The following is an 18437-nucleotide window of genomic DNA, read 5'->3' on the forward strand; positions in this document are numbered from 1 at the left end:
TTAAGAACCTGGATCTTTTTACACTAATTCTTTTAGGCATAGCATTTCTCTTCCAGATACCGGACTTTTATTGCCTTCCCATTTGTTCCTACTTAGTCCTATAAACATAAAAGCTGGAAAACCAGTTCATAGTGATCCAAATGAAAAACCCTAAGGTGAGGTTTAAGTGCATCAGTTTTACCCAAACTCATAATGGAAGCAGCAAGTCTCTAGATGTAAGATCATCTTGGTCCTAGGCCAGGAGCTGCCACTAACTGGCTCTTTTTTTACTTAAAAAGAGGTTTTGACTTATAAAGAGAACCAGCAGAAGTCAGAAACTTCAAGGGCCCTTTAAAACATACCCAATGAATGCCTGAAAAGAGGATTCATTTTATAGAGGATCCCTTTAATTAGTAAGCTTTCTCAGTACTTCAAAAATATGATTTAATGGTATGACGTGTAAGAGATTTGTTTCAGTTAATCTGGGTAGGGAGGCCGGGGAGAGTGAGCAGGGATATAGATGAAGTAAGATTGACTCCCTGAGTTGATAATTATTGAACCTGGGTGATGGGTTCACAGAGAATCATGTTTGAAAATTGCCTTAATAAAAAGTTATAAAATAGTCTTTGAGGTAACAGGCAGTAGATACACAGTAAAACTATTGGTAAAATACAATGGGTTTTGTGATTCTGGTTGGTTTCTTCAGGATTTACATCCAAATACTCAATTCTATAATTTTAGGCATTAGCTAGAGAAGACATTGATGAAGCTGTCCGTGCAATATTATTTAGAGGAAATTACGTTGCCAAGGTGAGAGTTGGCTACAGGCTGTGGATTCTAAGTGTCCAGGTAAACAAGAGTGGTGCGTGGCCAAGAGGATGTTACTGTGTCACAGAGACTCGTTCTGCTGGGAGAAGGAGCCTCCTCTGATTTGTTTATCTGAGATTGCCCAGCTCCTTGCTGGCTCGCTCAGAGGTCAGGATTCCTAGATCTGCCCGTAAGGGATCTGAGAGATTGTTCTAACTGCTTCCCCTCTGTGTTCTGGTATTGAATAGAAATTCTCTCTGACTCCAACGAAATCTCTTTCTCATATGTTCCCACATCACAATGGGGCTACGTAAAACCACCCGAAATGGTATTTAAGGGTAATGACCAAACAGTCCTGAGAGTTACTATGAAATTAATAAATGTAAAGGACTTTCTTTCTTTCTCTTTCTTTCATTTTTTCTTTCTTTCGCCTTTCCTTCCCCTTCCTTCCTTCCTCCCTCCTCCCTTCCTTCCTTTCTTTTTTAAGAGAGTATGAGGGGGAGGGGCAAAGGGAAGGAGGGATACATTTTTTAAAAGATTTATTTATTTATTTAAAAAATTTTTAAAAATTTATTTGGGGGGGGGGAGCGCGCACAAGCTGGGGGAGTGGCAGGCAGAGGCAGAGGAGAAGCAGGCTCCCCACTGAGTGGAGAACCCAATGTCAGCCTCAATCCCAAGACTCAGGGATCACAACCCTAAGGCAGATGCTTGTTATCCAGGTGCCCCAAGATTTGTTTATTTTGGAGAGAGCGAGAGAGAGAGAGAGAGAGAGAGTGTGAGTGGGGGCGAAAGGCAGAGGGAGAGAGTCTCAAGCAGACTCCGCATTGAGCGTGGAGCCAGATGCTGGGCTGGATCTCAGGACCCTAAGATCATGACCTGAGCTGAAATCAAGAGTTGAACACTTAACCGACTAAGCCACACAAACACCCCAATAAACTTAAAGAAAGATCTGTTTATTCTAGAGAGAGAGAATCTTGAAGCACACAGAGTCCTTGCAGGAGGGGCTCAGTCTCACAACCCAAGAAATCAGGAACCAAGGCCAAACCCAGAGTTAGATGCTTAACCCACTGAGCCCCACGCACACCCCAAAGAAGTTTTAATTTTAATGAGAGAGATTGAAATTTGGTGTTAAAATGGTCCTTTGATGTTTGTAATTTATAAAGGAAGTTCACATATATTCTCACTTGCACATCAAAAGAGGTAGATGGGATTGGTCTCCTTGTGTAGATTCATAGAGTGGTGCTGGGGCAGGTCTAGTGCCCTTCTTACTCTACCAATTTTGTTGTAGACTTTACTGATGATGAAGCCTGGGGCCATGCCGTGGGTGACAGGAAAGCTCTGACATCCTTAGAAGGAAGCAGGAGTTGGGTGAGTTAGGAATGGTTTGGCTGTGGTGTAACCTGAAGACATACTTCTAGTTTAGAACTTTCCCTGGGTTCCTCCTGCCCTTTGCTCTCATGTTTTCTTCCTGAACTTCACTGTGTTCTTCTGTTATCTCATGCTCGGACCTTGCAACCTGAAAATATTGAGGGCTTAGGAGTGGGAGCAAGTGTTTTTTGCTTTATTCAAATGAAGGTAAGTGGAAAACTTTTAAAAACATTTTATTTATTTATTTGACAGACAGAGATCACAAGTAGGCAGAGTGAATGGGGGAAGCAGGCTCCCCACAGAGCAGAGAGCCCGATGTGGGGCTCGATCCCAGGACCCTGGGATCATGACCTGAGCCAAAGGCAGAGGCTTAACCCATTGAGTCACACAGGCACCCCAATAAGTGGAAAACTTCTTAATAATGTGTTTTCCTTGTATCCTCTGATTAGAGATTAGATACATATTTTTAAGCAAAGAAGAAAAGAGATGTTACATAAGAAATGGGTTGAAAAATGTTGCACAGCCTTTTCAGAGAATTATAGACAAAGTAATTTCATACCGACAGTTGGAAAAAAATGAAAGAGAATTTTGAATATTTTTTACAGAACACCAATAAAAGGGTTTTTTTTTTAAATAAAGTATAATTTATGGAGTCAAGCCAACATTTTCACTGGTTATGCAAACAGTCCTAGTGTTATTTTTGTATTTATGATGAATTCATGGAATTATAATACTATTATATTATAATACTACTATATTTTTAAACTTAGGGTTTCAGAAGGAGGAAATAGAAATATTTACTTGGAACTAGATTTATCAGGAATGTTTTTAGGTAAATATAAAGAGAATAGCAGTAGCCTAAATCCTAAGGAAATTTATTTTTAACTAAGAAGTTGAGGGTTAGGTGGTCTTATGATGGTTTCTGACAGCAAAACAATGTTAGTCACCCTGGTTTTTTCCTGTAGTTCTTTGCTGCTATCCTTAATATTTTCAGTTTTTTCCTCATCATTCCTACATTTGAAGATTTAATTTAATTAATTAATTTATTTGACAGAGAGAATCAGAGAGAGAGAGATCACAAGTAGGCAGAAAAGCAGGCAGAGAGAGAGAGAGAGAGGGAAGCAGGCTCCCCATTGAGCAAAGAGCCTGACGTGGAGCTTAATCCCAGGACCCTGAGATCATGACCTGAGCTGAAGGCAGAGGCTTAACCCACTGAGCCACCCAGGCACCCCTCATTCTTACATTTGTAAGCACACTTGGTTACTCACAGCTTCAGGTGTTAGATCTATGCTCAAGAAGGAAGAAGGGGTAAGGAATGGTGCCAGCATACCCTTTTCTTACAACTGATCCTTTGATCTGGAAGCAGAAGGAGTACCCAGAAGCTCCTAGCAGATTTCCGCTTAGGTCACATTATCCATAACTGGGTCACATCACAAGAGCTAGCTAGAAGGAGGGCCAGGAAAGAGAATGTGTGGCTTTCCAATCTCTTGAGTAGCAAGAGGGCAAGGGAGAAAGGGACTTCATGGCTGTTGAGTTGGGAGGGACCACTGGTTTCTATACACTGTTCTTCAGTTTGGCTCTACAAAACAATAACATTTTGACTGCTGCTTTTAAAGATTTTTTTCTGTTTTAGCTTTGAGGTCAGGATCCTCCTTTGGAATTTAGGTCTGCCTAGATTTCTAGGCATTTACTATAGATCTAGAGTAGTTTTCCTGGAATGTCAGAGTATTTATTTGCTGAGCAAAATTTCTGGATGTGACCATTAAATACTTCTTCCTAAGCACTCTAAGGGGCAGAGCTCAGTGTCAGAACCAAAGTGCACAGTATTACAATTGTGCCCAGAAAGTTGATTAAGCATCTGCCTTTAGCTCAGATCATGATCTCAGGGTCCTGGGCTTGAGCTCTGAGTTGGGCTCACAGCTTAGTGGGGGAGTCTGTACCTCTGCCCCTCACCTAGCTCATGCTCTGTCTCTCTCTCTCTCAAATAAACAAACAAAATCTTTTTTCTTTTAAGATTTTGTTTATTTGTCAGAGAGAGAAAGAGAGGACACAAATGGGGAGCAGCAGACAGAGGGAGAAGCAGGTTCCTCACTGGGCAAGGAGCCCGATGTGGGACTCGATCCCAGGACTCTAGGATCATGACTTGAGCCAAAGGCAGATGCTTAACGACTGAGCCACCCAGGTTTCCCTCAAATAAATAAATAAAATCTTAAAAGAAAAAAAAAGCATGTGTTGAAATATGAGGTTTTGTTTTGTTTTAAAGATTTTATTCATTTGAGAGAGCAGCATTTATTTATTTGAGAGCATGCAAAAGCACATAAGGGAGTTGGGAGAGGCTGAGCGAGTAGAAGAAGCAGACCTCCTGCTAAGCAGGGACGCTGGTTCAGGGCTCAATCCCAGGATCCTGAGATCATGACCTGAGCCAGAGGCTGACACTCAACCGACTGAACCACCCAGGCGCCCATTAGTGTGCATGGTTTTTGTTTGTTTGTTTTTTAAAGATGTTATTTATTTATTTGACAGAGATCACAAGTCGGCAGAGAGGCAGGCGAAGAGAGACGGGGAAGCAGGCTCCTCGCTGAGCAGAGAACCCGATGCAGGACTCGATCCCAGGACCCTGGGATCATGACCTGAGCCGAAGACAGAGGCTTTAACCCACTGAGCCACCCAGGCGCCCAGTGTGCATGGTTTTAAATGACTGTAAAATCAGTATGAGTGGACTGTGGGAGCAGACTTCTAAGAAAACATCTGGACTCTCGGGCTGTATGAAGGGAGGTGGTACTTGGAGTGGGAAGCATCAAAGTCCCCCCTTGCTCTCCTGTCACTCCGGATTCACACTATAGAGGGGACCATCACCAGTTGCGGAACCTTTAGAAGAGGGTGGAGGCTTGATGACACTTCAAGGGAGGCAAAGTGGGAAGGGGTACGGGGTAACTGAGCCCGAGGAAGAGAGGACAGGAGAGGGAATGAGAACTTTAAATATTTAAAAGGCTGGCATGTGGGTGATGGATAGATGAATTTTGCGGTGCTCCTGCTAGAGAACTAGTATCTGCCCCGGGGCAGTGACAAGGCGGATTTCAGCTCAGTCTGAGGACAAACCGGTGGTTAGAAGGACCAAAGTGCTTTCCTGATGGAGCAGGGAGTTCTCAGGCTAAGGCTAGTTGAGGACATCAGACTAAAGCTTGATGATTACTTCTCTCGGAAGGTAGTGGGCTGTCAGTGCCATCTAAATTACTTCTCAGGTTCCTTCTTACCCTTTGAATCTATAAGTTTATATGAAAGCAGAATAAAGCATTTCACATTTTTGAATCTTGCAAAACACCGCTGTACGACGTGATTTGCTCTTAGGTGTATTTTTGTTTTTTTCTAAAGTAAATTGTATTTGGAGACCTTTGTGATCCTAAAGTATGCAGGACTTTTTACATGACAAAAAAGGACCCAAATTATCAAAGGTAAGTAAGATTCAATCATTCATTCTTTCATTCTTAGAAGCTCTGGGGTTGGGGGAGAACCTAGTCATTTTCGAAGTCTTGTAATTACTCTGTATTCATTTAAAAATCGACAGAAGCATTTCCTCTGAGTTTTAGAACAGGAGCCCACAGTAATTTCACCTACTGGGGAATTTACATGTGTGTGTTCCTCCACTTCCATTCAGCAAACTGGAAGCCCAGGAGGGAGACATGACAGCAAATGCAGTGGGGTGTGCAGGTGTCATGGTGCAGGGGGCACTGGCCCAAGAGGCAGAGCTCCTTTCTGTGGAAGGAAGGTGCCGGGAAGTTTGCCCAGAGAACCAGTAGTTGGGCTGGTAATGAAACTTCACGTTTCAAACTCACCAATGTAGAGTTAAAATTTCACAAAATTTTGAGATGTAGTTTCCAGTTTTTACTCCTGTGTAGCCAAAGTAGCCACCTGGTATTAGAAGTCATCAACAATGGGACGCCTGGGTGGCTCAGTGGGTTAAACCGCTGCCTTCAGCTCAGGTCATGATCCCAGTATCCTGGGATCGAGTCCCGCATTGGGCTCCTTGCTCAGCAGGGAGTCTGCTTCTCTCTCTGCCTCTGCCTGCCTCTCTGCCTGCTTGTGTGCTGTCTCTCCCTCTCTTCCTCTTTGACAAATAAATAAATAAAATCTTAAAAAAAAAAAAAAGAAGTCATTAACAAAGTATGCGTGGCTCTGAAGAGCGCTCTTACCGCCAGGCCACCCAGAGATGCTGCCTCGTGCTCCTAAAGCGTCCTGGGCTGATCCCGTTCGTGACTAGTTTGTCACTGTGTATGACCTTCTATTCTAGACCGAGAGATCCTTGAGGACAGGAGCTCACTGGGTTGTGGCACAGGATGGCGTCGGCAAGTATGTATGAGCCGATGCAGGGATGCGACGCGTTTCTTGACAGAGTATGTCGCGTCTCTCTGGGCGGCCCTCCCTCCAGTAAGCCACTCGCGGCTCAGTGAAATGTCCTGAAGGGAGACAGATGACATGTACTCTTCTTCTGCTACGTGGATTGACAGTATTCATGCGTCCTTACTCCTTGTAAAATAAGGTGGAATGCTTCAGACGGACTTAGCTTACTACGTACACACTGTAGTAGGACCCTCAAAGTTGATTTTCTTGTACTGGCTTTGTTTTTAGAGACTTGTAATTGTCCGGTGATTGCCTACCTCAAGAGTGACTGGAGTTGACTATAAGAGTGTTGATTTAGCTTAGTTTTTTTTTTTTTTTTTTAATCTTCCTCTAGGAAAGGATATACCATTTTATAAAAAAGATTTCATTTATTTATCTGATAGAAGACACAGTGAGAGAGGGAGCACAAGCAGGGGGAGTGGGAGAGGGAGAAGCAGGCTTCCCGCTGAGCAGGGAGCTGGGTGTGGGGCTCCATCCCTGGACCTTGGGCTCATGACCTGAGCTGAAGGCAGACATCTGATGACTAAGCCACAGCCCAACATATAGGAATTGATAAGAAAATCCATTCATAGCTGTAGGATAGCACCCCACTTTTTAAAAATTAATTAAAAAAATATATTTTATTAACTTAGAAAATACATGTGTGTACAGGCAAGGGGGTGGGGTCGAGGGAGAGGGAGAAACAGACTCCCACCGAGCAGGGAGCCTGATGGGGGGGCTCCATCCCAGCATCGTGGGATCATGACCTGAGCTGAAGGCAGATGCTTAACTGATGGTCCCTAGCACCCCGCTTTCAAAAGCTGGTCCCTGCCTTTGGCTGACATCATGATCCCAGAGGTGGGGATTGAGCCCCACTTTGGACTTCCTGCTCAGCGGGGGGCCTGCTTCTCCTTCTGCCCCTCATCCTGCTCTTGTGCTCTCTCCCACATAAAAACAAACAAATAAAATCCTTAAAAATAAAAAAGTAAAATCTCATCCCAGTGCACTAACCAAATTTTCTAGTAGGTGTTACTAATAGTTGATTTTATCTATTTTTCTTCCTATGATAACCACTTCAAAGATTTTTTTCCCACAGAATTTTTATTTTTTAATAAGTATTTTAATCACCCAGTACACATCCTGACAAGTGCACTCCTCAATCCCTATCACCTATTTAGCCCATCTTCTAACCCACTTCCCCTCTAGTAGCTATCAGTTTGTTCCCTATAGTTAAGAGTCCGTTTCTTGGGTTGTCTCTCTCCCTTTCTCTTTTCCCCCACATTGCTCATTTGTTTCTTAAATTCCACGTGTAAGTGAAATCCTATGGTATTTGTCTTTCTCTGACTTACTTCACTTAGCATTATACTTGTTCAGCTTGATTACTTTCCATTACTCTGTCTTCCAGGTCAGTAATTCATTCCTCCGCTTTTCCAGCCTGCTATTCATTTTATCAAGTGTGTGTTTCATTGTGTTCATTGAGTGCTTTATCTCTGCCATGTTATTTCTTATCTCTGTGTTAATGGTTTCACAGATATCTCCATTGTTTTCCCAGATCCAGAGTGTACCTTATGATCCATGCTTTAAATTCTCCATCAGCCATGTTACTTATGCTTAGATTTTGGCTGTAGCCTTGTCCTGTTCTTTTATTTGGGACAAATTCCTCTGTCTTCTTATTTTATCTAAGACTCTGCTTATTTCTGTATGTGAGGAAAGTCAGCTACGTCTCCTGTTCTTGAGGGTGATGGTCTTGTGAAGAAGAGGTCTGTGGTGCCCTGCTGTGTAGTGTTTCCTGTTCCCCAGGGCCTGGCACCTCCAGAAGTGTCTCCACCGTGTGCTGTGTATACTCTGCTCTTTTGTCTTGACCACTTTATGCTGTAGGCTAGTCATTTCCAGAGGCTCTCTTTGCCTGTTGTGGGCATGTTTGGTCCCAGGCCTGAATGTGGCATGTTTTAGCTAGGCGGGCTCTGGTCTGCACTTTATTTTATTTTATTTTCATTTATTTATTTGACAGAGAGAGAGAGAGAGATCACAAGTAGGCAGAAGCAGGCAGAGACGGAGGGAAGCAGGCTCCTGACTCAGCAGAGAGCCTGATGCGGGCCTCAATCCCAGGACCCTGAGATCATGACCTGAGCCGAAGGCAGAGAGGCTTAACCCACTGAGCCACCCAGGCACCCCTATTTTCCATCTTTTGTTGTTGTTGTTGTTGTTACTTTATACTTGATTCTAGATATTTTACTAATTATCTCTTCCGTTGTGTCTAATAATCTCTTGTTAAACCCATCAGTGAGTTATCTTCAGGTGTTCTATTTTTATAGCTTTAGCATTGCATTTGGTTCTTTTTCTGAGAGGTTTGGGGAAAGCTCAGGGCCTGAAGGGTCTCCCTCTCCCACCCTGGGGGATCCTATCTCCCATGTGCCTACCACCGGGAGGAAGATGTTGAGAACAAGGTTAACTACCCACCTGCCAAGATAGCAACCAGGCCTGGGAGAAGAAATTCACCAAAGATATGCTGGGACCGTGGAGGAATCAGTCCCTCCCCTGCCACCTGAGGTCGGCACATTCCCTCAGCAGAGAAAATAGCCAGAGATGGCCAGCTCATTCTTTTTTATTTTTTTTTTTTTATCTTTTTTTTTTTTTTAAGTTTTTTTTTTTTTTTTTTTTTTAGGGGGAGGTTGGCCAGTTCTTTCTTTTTTTTTTTTTTTTTTTTTTAAGATTTTATTTTTTATTTATTTGTCAGAGAGAGAGCGAGAGCGAGCACAGGCAGACAGAATGGCAGGCAGAGTCAGAGGGAGAAGCAGGCTCTCTGTGGAGCAAGGAGCCTGATGTGGGACTCGATCCCAGGATGCTGGGATCATGACCTGAGCCGAAGGCAGCTGCTTAACCAACTGAGCCACCCAGGCGTCCCTGGCCAGCTCATTCTAAAAGAGTTCTCTCCTCTCTGAAGTTGTTCAATAACTTTAAAATTGGGAATTTTTTTCCCTAGGAAGTCGTGGTAAAACATTCTCTTTTTCTAGTTGTTGTAGCAGGAGTGTTGGCCTGTGCAAACTTGTAAGTTCTACACAAAAAATAGAAGTCCTGTTATGTTCTCCTGATATTTCCTTTTAGTCTCTCACCCTGAGTTTTTCTGGAACGAACAGTCTGCGTTCTGTTTCCTCTTCTGATTTAGAAATTTTATGTTTTATTTCTGCTTTCTTGGCTTCGTTATACATTTGAACAATTTTAATTTAAACATTAATAATTATGTAACTCCTTATCCCTCAGTGAGACAAAGGCTTTGTTTTGCTTTATTTCAACCCCCCACTTTCTTGCTCCTTGGTTCCTTAAGTGGCTGTCAGCCCTTTAGTCTGGCGTCCTCGAGTGAATTTTCCACCTTGCAGCCAGAGGTCTCTCTCTGAAGTGATCACCCCTCTCCACTGAAAACCTTCCAGTGGCTTCCCATAACCCTTACAGTAAAGTCCAGACAGCACATTAGGTGCTGTCTGGACTCTGCCACCCTTTCTGTCTTCATCTAAAAAATCCCTTTCCTAAACTACAGAAATATCTGGGTCGAGTCAGCACAGTTACAACTGCCTGCACTGCCACATTGGTTCATGCCTTTGCTTCTTCTTTTCATTCCTGACCATCCCAATCCAGACAGTAGAGGGCATTCTCAGGCCCTCCATCTGCCTTTTCCTACCCCAGCAAGCCCCTTGAGGGCAGGGACTGTGTCGTCTTTATCTTGGTGTCCCCAGCACAGAGCTGGAATGCAGTCGAGGATGAGTAAATCTTGTTGAATGAAGGAAGGAAGGAAGAAGGCGGCTTAGATGCCGAGATAGGCCTGGGGTTCCCAGGGCAGGAATGGGGGCAGCCCTGGGGAGATCCTCTGGCAGGACATACCCGGAGGTGCCTCCACATGGCTGCTCAATAAAATAAGACAAGTACTTAAAGAAAAGGTGGCTGTGTTAGTCAGAGACAGTTTGATTACAAAAAGCAGAATCCTTCTTAAGTCAGAAAAAAAACCAGCAGGGGGTGTGGGAGGAGCCTTGGTAGGTTAGAGAGCACTGGTCTATTATGAAGTTACAGTCAGTGTCTCAGCCCATTTGGCTGCTACAACAGAATACCAGAGATTGGGGGCCTTATAAACAACAGAAATTTGGGCGCCTGGGTGGCTCAGTTAGTTAAGCGTCTGCCTTCAGCTCAGGTCATGATCTCTAAGTCCTGGGATCAAGCACCATGTCGGGCTCCCAGCTCAGTGGGGAGTCTGGTTCTCCCTCTCCCTCTGCTTGTGCTCTCTCTGTGTCTCAAATGAATAAATACAAAATACTAAAAAATACAAATAAACAACAGAAATTTATTTCTTACAGTTCTGGAGGCTCAGAAGTCCAAGATCAAGGTGCTGGCAGATTCGGTATCTCATGGGGGCCCACTTCCTGGTTCTTAGGCAGCACCTTCTTGCTGTGTTCTCACGTGGATAAGTGGGTGAGAGAACATTCTAGGGCCTCTTTTATAGGGGCATTCATTCACGAGGGCTCTGACCTCATGACCTAATCACCTCCCAAAGGCCCTACGTCCTAATCCCATCACATTGGGGGCTGGGTTTCAACATAGGAATTTTGGGGGGATACAAACATTCAGACTGTAGGGCTCATGAGGACAGCCAGGCTGCGAAAGGACTGACAGCCATGTCCTTTCCTCTTTGGGACTTTGTGGCTTTCATCAGAGCTTCTTTGTGAACCTGCTTCACAAAGTTTTCTCTGCATACTGGGGAAAACAATAGGATAGGGTAGGACTTAGATCCCAAGTCTGCACACTGGCTTTCTCTGCGCACTGGCTTTCTCTGCTTTCTTGTGCATGTGCTGGAAAATGGATGCATTGGGCCTACCTGAGTTTCTGGTTTGGGTGCTCTAGGACTGCCTGAAAGCTGTCCTGTCTCACTTATAACTGTGGGGCCCGAAACCCTGGACCAGGTACCTTGGGCATAGGCAGAGAAGGGTCACATGACTGTCTAATTGTTGTGCTAGCAGGGGTGTGGGTGCGGCAGACCTATTGATGGACAATTGATGGACAGCCACTAAGTGATGTGAGTTTGCAAAATTAATTTTCAGACAAATATTGAATAATACAATTCTGTTTATATGGAATTGAGATACTTTTTTTCCTCCTGCTTTTCTTTGCAGTTGTGAAAAACTTACCTGTTCAGAAAACAAATGTCTGCCTGATAAAGAGAACAAGACCACCGGCCCAAGTCAGAGGCTTTTGAAAGGAAGTTTCATCCCTCGAAGCTCAGCCAGGAGAATAAAAGGGACGAGAAGAACTGTGTGGTGAGGGGAAAAGATCTGGGGGGAGCAGGGCGGGGATGGCCCAGGTTTGCCGCGTGCACGAGACAGCAGACATTGATTGTGGCATCTGAGCCGTGGACAGAGCCCGCCTTCTCCCATGGCTCCCCCAGGGCAGAGAAGGCTGGAGCCCAGGAAGGGAGTGAGAGAAAGGATGCAGAAGAGGCTTCATTTAATGCACGAGAATCGATGGGTTTGCCTCTGGGCTTTGTGCTGCTGCACAGATCAGACAGCCTCTGGCAGGGAGCCTGGGGTCTGGAAACTCAGAGAAGGAGCATATTAGGGAAGCCTGGACCCTGCTTTTGGGGGGACAGATTGTGCCCATACAAGATGAGAGAAACTCTGGCCACAGAGTTCTGCCCTCTGAGATCTCCTCAATTTTTTCTGGAGTTTTTGCTCTTCCGCCGTTTTTCTACCATTTACACATCCAACCCAGACCAAACCAATTTGTTCTCCTGAGTGTAGTCACAACAGGTGGGAATCTTCTGAAATGAAATTTATACTAAAAATTAGGCCAAATGATGGTTTAGCTACACGAAAGTTATTTTTTATGTAAGCATTTTCCACAAACAGGTTTCTTATCGCGAGCTCACGATCTGCCTGGCACATCTTCCCTCTCATTGTCTCATCTTCCCACATCCTGTATCCTAGTGCCCGAGCGTGAGGAGGCTTCCAGGTGCCTGGGAACTGTAAGGGGTTCAGGACTGTCTGCAGGGCCGTGCATCTGTGTGTTCACCAACTGCCCCGCTCTCGCCTCCAGCACACGCAGGACGAGGGACTAGTTTTCTTGAGCATGAAAATCTTGTTAGATGTTTTGTGATCCAAGTCCTACCCTATCCTGTTGTTTTCCCTGGTCTCTCAGAAATGGATTCTCCTTATATGGTTGCTTCCATAACACTTTCCTCAGCAATTTTTAAAAAAAGATTTTATATGTTTGAGAGAGAGAGAGGAGAGAGAGAGAGAGACAGCACAAGCAGGGGGAGAGGCAGAGGGAGACGCACACTGCCCACTGAACAGGGAGCTGGATGTGGGACTTGATGTGAGGCCTTTGGGATCATGACCTGAGCCGAAGGCTGCTGGTTAACTAACTGAGCCACCCAGGGCCCCCGTCAGCAATGTCTTCTGTGGATCATTCTGAGAGCCAAGCCCCATAGTCCTGAACGGGACTGGTCAGCTCTGCCCTCTGGCAGGGAAGCCTGACTGCTGTTACCAAAAGAGCCCCAAACTGGAATGTGGTCTACACACGACAGAAGTTCATTTTTCGCTCAGGTACCGGAACGGGGTAGGTTGGCAGGCTGTCCCTCTTCCATGCCGTCCTCTGTCTGAGGGAACCTTTTAGTGCCCAGGTTCCAAGGTTGCCTTGGGGAACTCATTCCTGTCCACCTGAAGAGGGAAGAGGCCATGCAGCAGTGCCCCCCTGGGAGGGTAGGTGGGCCGGGTCTCACACGTTCCGACCTGTGAGGACCAGTCACATGGCTGTCCCCAACCACAGGGGGGCTGGTGCGGGGAAGAGTAGCCCCTCTCTGCTCTGAGCACAATGGCAGAGGGAGCGAGTGTTTTGTGGGGAGCTGGTTCTCTCTGTCCCACCACAGGAAGGTTAGTACGGTGTGGAGTCCAAAGACCCAGGACTTGGGCTGAGCGTTGGTTGAGCACGGCAGAAGCCCGAGAGCAGGGGAGAGGTGAGGAGAGGGCTGCCTGGGAGGTCCCAGCTCAGGCAGGAGGGTCGAGTGTTGGGTGGGATCCTCTGAGGATCCTCCGAGGCCTCGTCCTTGCCCGGCAGCCCCCTTCCCTACCCTACACTCAGCGCTTCCCTCTGTTCATAGGTTGGAGGAACCGGACAGCACAGACCATGCTCGGGCGGCGGCCGGGGGAGGCCAGCATAGGTGCGGGGCACGGCCTGGTCCTGGGGCGGACCTGGCCTCCCTGCCGCTGGGGCTCGGGTGAGGCTGCCCGGAACCGCGCCGTCTGCAGGGACGCCCCTGGCAGTAAAGCTCCGCCGCGCTTTAGCTTGTGGTGTCTGTGCAACAATTAGAATGCTGCGACGGGGTTTCTCTCTCCAGATACTGCGAGACATAAGCACACAGGAATGGTTACCGTTTATTGAGCTCCTGTTGTGAACCAGGTGAGGCGTTTTACTCACGTAGAAGCTTTGACAGTAAGATAGTAGTAGTAGCTCCTGTTACATGAAGCTCAGAGGGGTTCTGGAACTTGTTCAAGGTCCGCTGCATCGTCGAAAGCAGCAGCGTTCTTGATTCCAAGTCCAGGCCCTCCGGTGCCAAAGCACTGGTCTGCTCACCAGAGCGCTTCTCTCCCCATAACGTCGGTCAGACTGGTCAGGATTCGGGTCCCTTTCAGAGGGTGGTTATCCTGCGGGTTGGTGTGCCACAGTGTCCTGATCCTGAAGGGCACGGACGGTGGGGTAGGGGTTGCTGGGCATCCCTCGGGTCCGCTCAGTCCTTCCCTGGGGGATGCAAGGAATCTAAAGGCGTAGCCCGTTCCCTCGCCCTTCAGAAAATCAAGCTCACGATTCAGTCAGGAGAGAACTTGATTTCTTAAGAGGCAGAGCTGCATCCCCAGGTCAAAGCAAGTGACTGGCGTTGCTGGGAATACAGACATCGAATGTCCTCCAGAGTTTCAGAGAAGTTATCTGACTCACATCCTCTAGGCTCCTGCTCTGAATCTGAAGAGAATTCTGACGTATGCAGACCCGGAGAGATGGCTCTGGCCCTAGCTCATCCCAGTGAGAATGCAAGTCCCCACCACCCTGGGAAAAAGATTATTCTGTAGGTCAGGTCAGAAGTAACCCAAGAACTGGTTTCAAACCAGCCGGACCCACCAGTGAGCGTCTCAGGCTTTAGAAGTCCAGGCAGAGGCAGACTTGGACACTGACCTATATATCTGCTTCCCAAGACCCTAAGGGAGACCCTCTAGATCAGGGAGGCTGTGCCTGACCAGCCAAACTTTGCCTTAATTGATGCATCCAGTTGTTTTGGTTTCAGATGTTGAGTGGGGTCTCCTTTGTTGACACTGGGCCATATTTCTTTTACATCTAAGTTGTAACAAGTCAGTGCCCAGGATTAATACCTAGAACGATGATTTTTTTTACTTGAATATTCTGAATTATGTTTTCTAGCCTTTTTTTTTTTTGCTCAGTGATTATGTTGAGACAGAAGTGGGGGCTGTGTTGGAGGGACACCTGGACCTTTCCTGTTCTTCCAGCTCCCTGAGAATGAGGGCTCCCCCAGCCTGTGTGGTTCTTTCCAAAAGTCAGTTGTTGGTCCTGCTGCACTCACGAGTCCTGGATTTAGTGGGTAAGACCTTATTTTTATCAATGTTCAAAACAAATTTCATACTCCAAACTCCAGAGCCCAAATAAGCAGCTCCAACGGTGCGTATGTGGCTCTGACAGGACAGGGAAGGGGAAGGGGGCTGCGAGAGGGCCCCTCCGAGGGGCCTGCTCAGGAGGTTTAATGTTTGTGCATTTTCTGGAGTCCCAAGTTACCCCTGAGGTTCCTGCTCACCTGGCAAGCAGAAGGACTCAGAAGGGTCTTGCTCCCACAGAGGTCAGCAGTCTAGCCCCCTAAGATGACCACGCCCCAGAAACAGCAGGTGAATGGACCAGAGTCCTAGAGCAAGTAGGAGTTAAGACGAGGCTGCAGGATCTCCCAGGCACACCCCACCCCCACGCCGCCATTGGTTTTGCCACTGTTGTAGAAGGAAAATTTGGTTTCATTACCAGCAACCCCTGAAGTTACCTTTTAATTTTTTTTAAAAGATTTTATTTATTTGAGATAGCCAGCAGGACACCACAAGCAGAGGGAGCAGGAGAGGGAGGCACAGGCTCCCAGCTGAGTAGGGAGCCCAGTGTGGGGCTTGATCCCAGAACCCTGGGATCATGACTTGAGTCAAAGGCAGACACTTAACCGACTGAGCCATTGAAACTTAACCTTTTAAGAGCCTTTCAGGTGGAACATAAATCAGTCAAACTTTGAAAGAAGTTACATTCATAAACATATTTTTATTCTTTCTGTACATATTGGCGATGATAAAGCTTAAAGATGCATGTCCTATGAAATAGGCAAAACAAGGAATTTACATAAATAATTTATACTTCAGAAAATTAAAGTTGAAAAATATTTCCATATCATTAGAGTTCACAGTATTTAAAGTAAATCAAGCTTTCCCCTTTATATTTCAAACTCTATTGTCTCAGCAGAGATGATAAAATCTAGTTGGGAACAAAATGATCAAGTTTGTGTTTTCATTCAGTGCAGAGAGTAGACCGACGTCAGCAGGAGGCTGTGCCTGCGCCAAGGTGGCGGCGCTTCTCCACAGTCCTCCACCTCCTGAGCGCCTGTGGCCCGGCACAGCACCACCCCCCTGACCCCCGCCCCGGGCCCCCCGGCAGGGAATGGCTACAGTGTCACCAAAACCACCCACCCTGGGTACATTCAACCACGGGACAGTGTCCAGTGTTCTGATGCCTCATTTCCACTTAATACTTTTTATAGCCCTGAAAATGGAAACCCTGGCATCTAAACACAGCCAGAGATGTTAACACTAATACAAGGCACTGTGCTATGGGTTTGGTTTATTTATAGGAAAGATCATGGTTGCATAGATTGCTAGCAATTTAGTGTGCAAGAAAATAGCCCCGGCGCGCGTGGCCCGTGATGGATGAAGCCGCGGTGCTCCTCCGGCCCAGGTGCAGCGCCGGCCGTCTGGCTCTAGCCCTGGCCTTTTGGGCAGATCCCTGAGCCCTCTACAGGAGAGTTTTTTGCTCAAAAAGCTGTAGGTCAAAGCGGACCCAGACCTCCCCCGTGGGGACCTCGTGCAGCAGGAGTCGGCGGGTTGTGGGGCCTTTGCTTTCTTGTTCTGTGCGAATTTTTGCCACTGGAACCTCAGTACGACCCAGGAAATCTGGTGAAAAGACATGCCAGAGTCAATGTTCCTTCTTTATAAAAGTCGTTAAAGAGAACTACTAGGAGTATCTGAAGACATTCTTATAGCTTTCAGATCCAACTCAGTGGCTGTCACTGCGACTGTGTGCACAACGGGGGTGTGTGGGAGGAGACTGCCTCGTTGGGCTCCAGGTCTCTACAGTCAGAGGAGGCATCAGCCACTCAGGGGGTGCGGGGAGCAGCGCTCTGCTACTCTGTAGGGAGGGACTGGGGTCTCTAAGGCAACACTCCGGAGGGCACCCTTTACCCCGGGGAGAATCCCCCTCCCCAGCCTTGCTTCTCCCCATGGGCCCCTGTCCTTTTCCTTAGGTGTCATGGGGTAAAAATGAAGCCAAGTACCCTGGACCTAGAACCCAGATTCTGGAGTACTGGGGAAACCCTGGGTTCCCTGGTCGAGTTATACCGTACCATCCGGTGAAAACTGGTCTCTGTCAAACATGGTGAGACACAGCACATCTTGGTAGAGATCCTTAATGAAGAACTGGCAGTTAAAGTTCCACTTGGGATTGAGCGTGTCCGGCAGGGTCCTGGTGGTATAGCTCTGGGAGCCCATGCTGATTTCACAGTATGGATTGCTCTTTCCTGAACAAAAAACAAAGCAAGGACGCATGTGGCCTGTGTGAGTAGAATAAAGGACAACGGCACCTTCCCTGAGCAGAAGCAGGACCCAGACCACGGGATCGGCAGTCACCCTGGGGGCCCAGGTCTGCCCGGCAGTCTCCGTGTGCCCAGTACCGACAGCAGCACAAGCCTGGAGCACCCGTGCGGGCTCCCGTGTCCCAGCTGCCTCCCATGAGCCCGGGCAAGTGTCCGTGTGGCTTCCGTTCAGGAGCGCGGAGGAGGGAGGCACTGGAACTTACTGGGAAAACACACCGGTGATAATATGGGTCCCACGACCATTTTAGTGATTTTTAAAAAGTGTCCCATTAGTCAACGTTCAGAAGAGTCACCAGCAAAGAATAGAGCAGTTACCACCTCTGTTGAACAGGATGCAGCATTTACCATTTGGTTTACAGGCTTTTAATTCTGTAGCTTCGATGACCTGCACCATCAGACGCCCGATGCCTGAAGTCTTTTGCGAGCGAGCTACAAAAGAGGAGGAAAGCCCGGTTAAGTTCTTCTCCGAGCCTGCAGGTAAGGCACAGAGTACACGGAGCTCTCTAGATGACCTAACACTCCCCTGCGGCCCCTGCCACGGTGCTGGGCCTGGCCGACCAGCGTCTGGCTGCTCTGCCTTTGCCCAGGCTGTGTCCCTGCTGGGGCGTCTTGTCCGTGCTCCCTGCTTGTCTGCATCCTACCCGGCCTTGAGGATGCACACGGCCCATCTGGACCCCCATCTCTGCCCCCTGCGCGCCCATTATCCCCAGCTTCTGCGCGTCCCGCAACTTCCTCTCCAGGAGAGGCCGCTGCAGAGCTTGTGTTTATGCAGCCTTGTAGTAACGCTCTGTTGCCTAGCGATGGTCACAGTAATAAAATAATACATTCTATCTGTTCAGCACTTAAAAGCAGCTAACATTTATTGGATACTTTGTGTCAGGCACCGTGCTAGACCTCTACAAAAGTTTTATTATTTAAACTGCACAATTCCGCGATCTGGTAGCTGAGAACTGCCATCTCCACACAGGACAAC

At 47.0% G+C, this 18437-nt stretch overlaps 1 protein-coding gene across 4 annotated transcripts in view; it reads right to left on the reverse strand.

Annotated features, from left to right (window-relative positions):
* Positions 1–15844: 15844 nt before the first annotated feature.
* ITSN2 (intersectin 2) overlaps positions 15845–18437 on the reverse strand; it is a 140491-nt gene continuing 137898 nt past the window's right edge. For all 4 annotated transcript variants that reach the window (XM_059405234.1, XM_059405233.1, XM_059405240.1 and 1 more), the window contains 3 exons: positions 17810–17893; positions 17216–17389; positions 15845–16766 (listed from right to left, as the gene is read on the reverse strand). In XM_059405234.1, the coding sequence (XP_059261217.1) occupies positions 16609–16766; positions 17216–17389; positions 17810–17893 (416 nt within the window). In that variant the 3' untranslated portion in view covers positions 15845–16608. The remainder of the gene's footprint in view (positions 16767–17215; positions 17390–17809; positions 17894–18437) is intronic.

The sequence above is a fragment of the Mustela nigripes genome, chromosome 7, assembly GCF_022355385.1.
Source record: "Mustela nigripes isolate SB6536 chromosome 7, MUSNIG.SB6536, whole genome shotgun sequence".
Classification (NCBI taxonomy): domain Eukaryota; kingdom Metazoa; phylum Chordata; class Mammalia; order Carnivora; family Mustelidae; genus Mustela; species Mustela nigripes.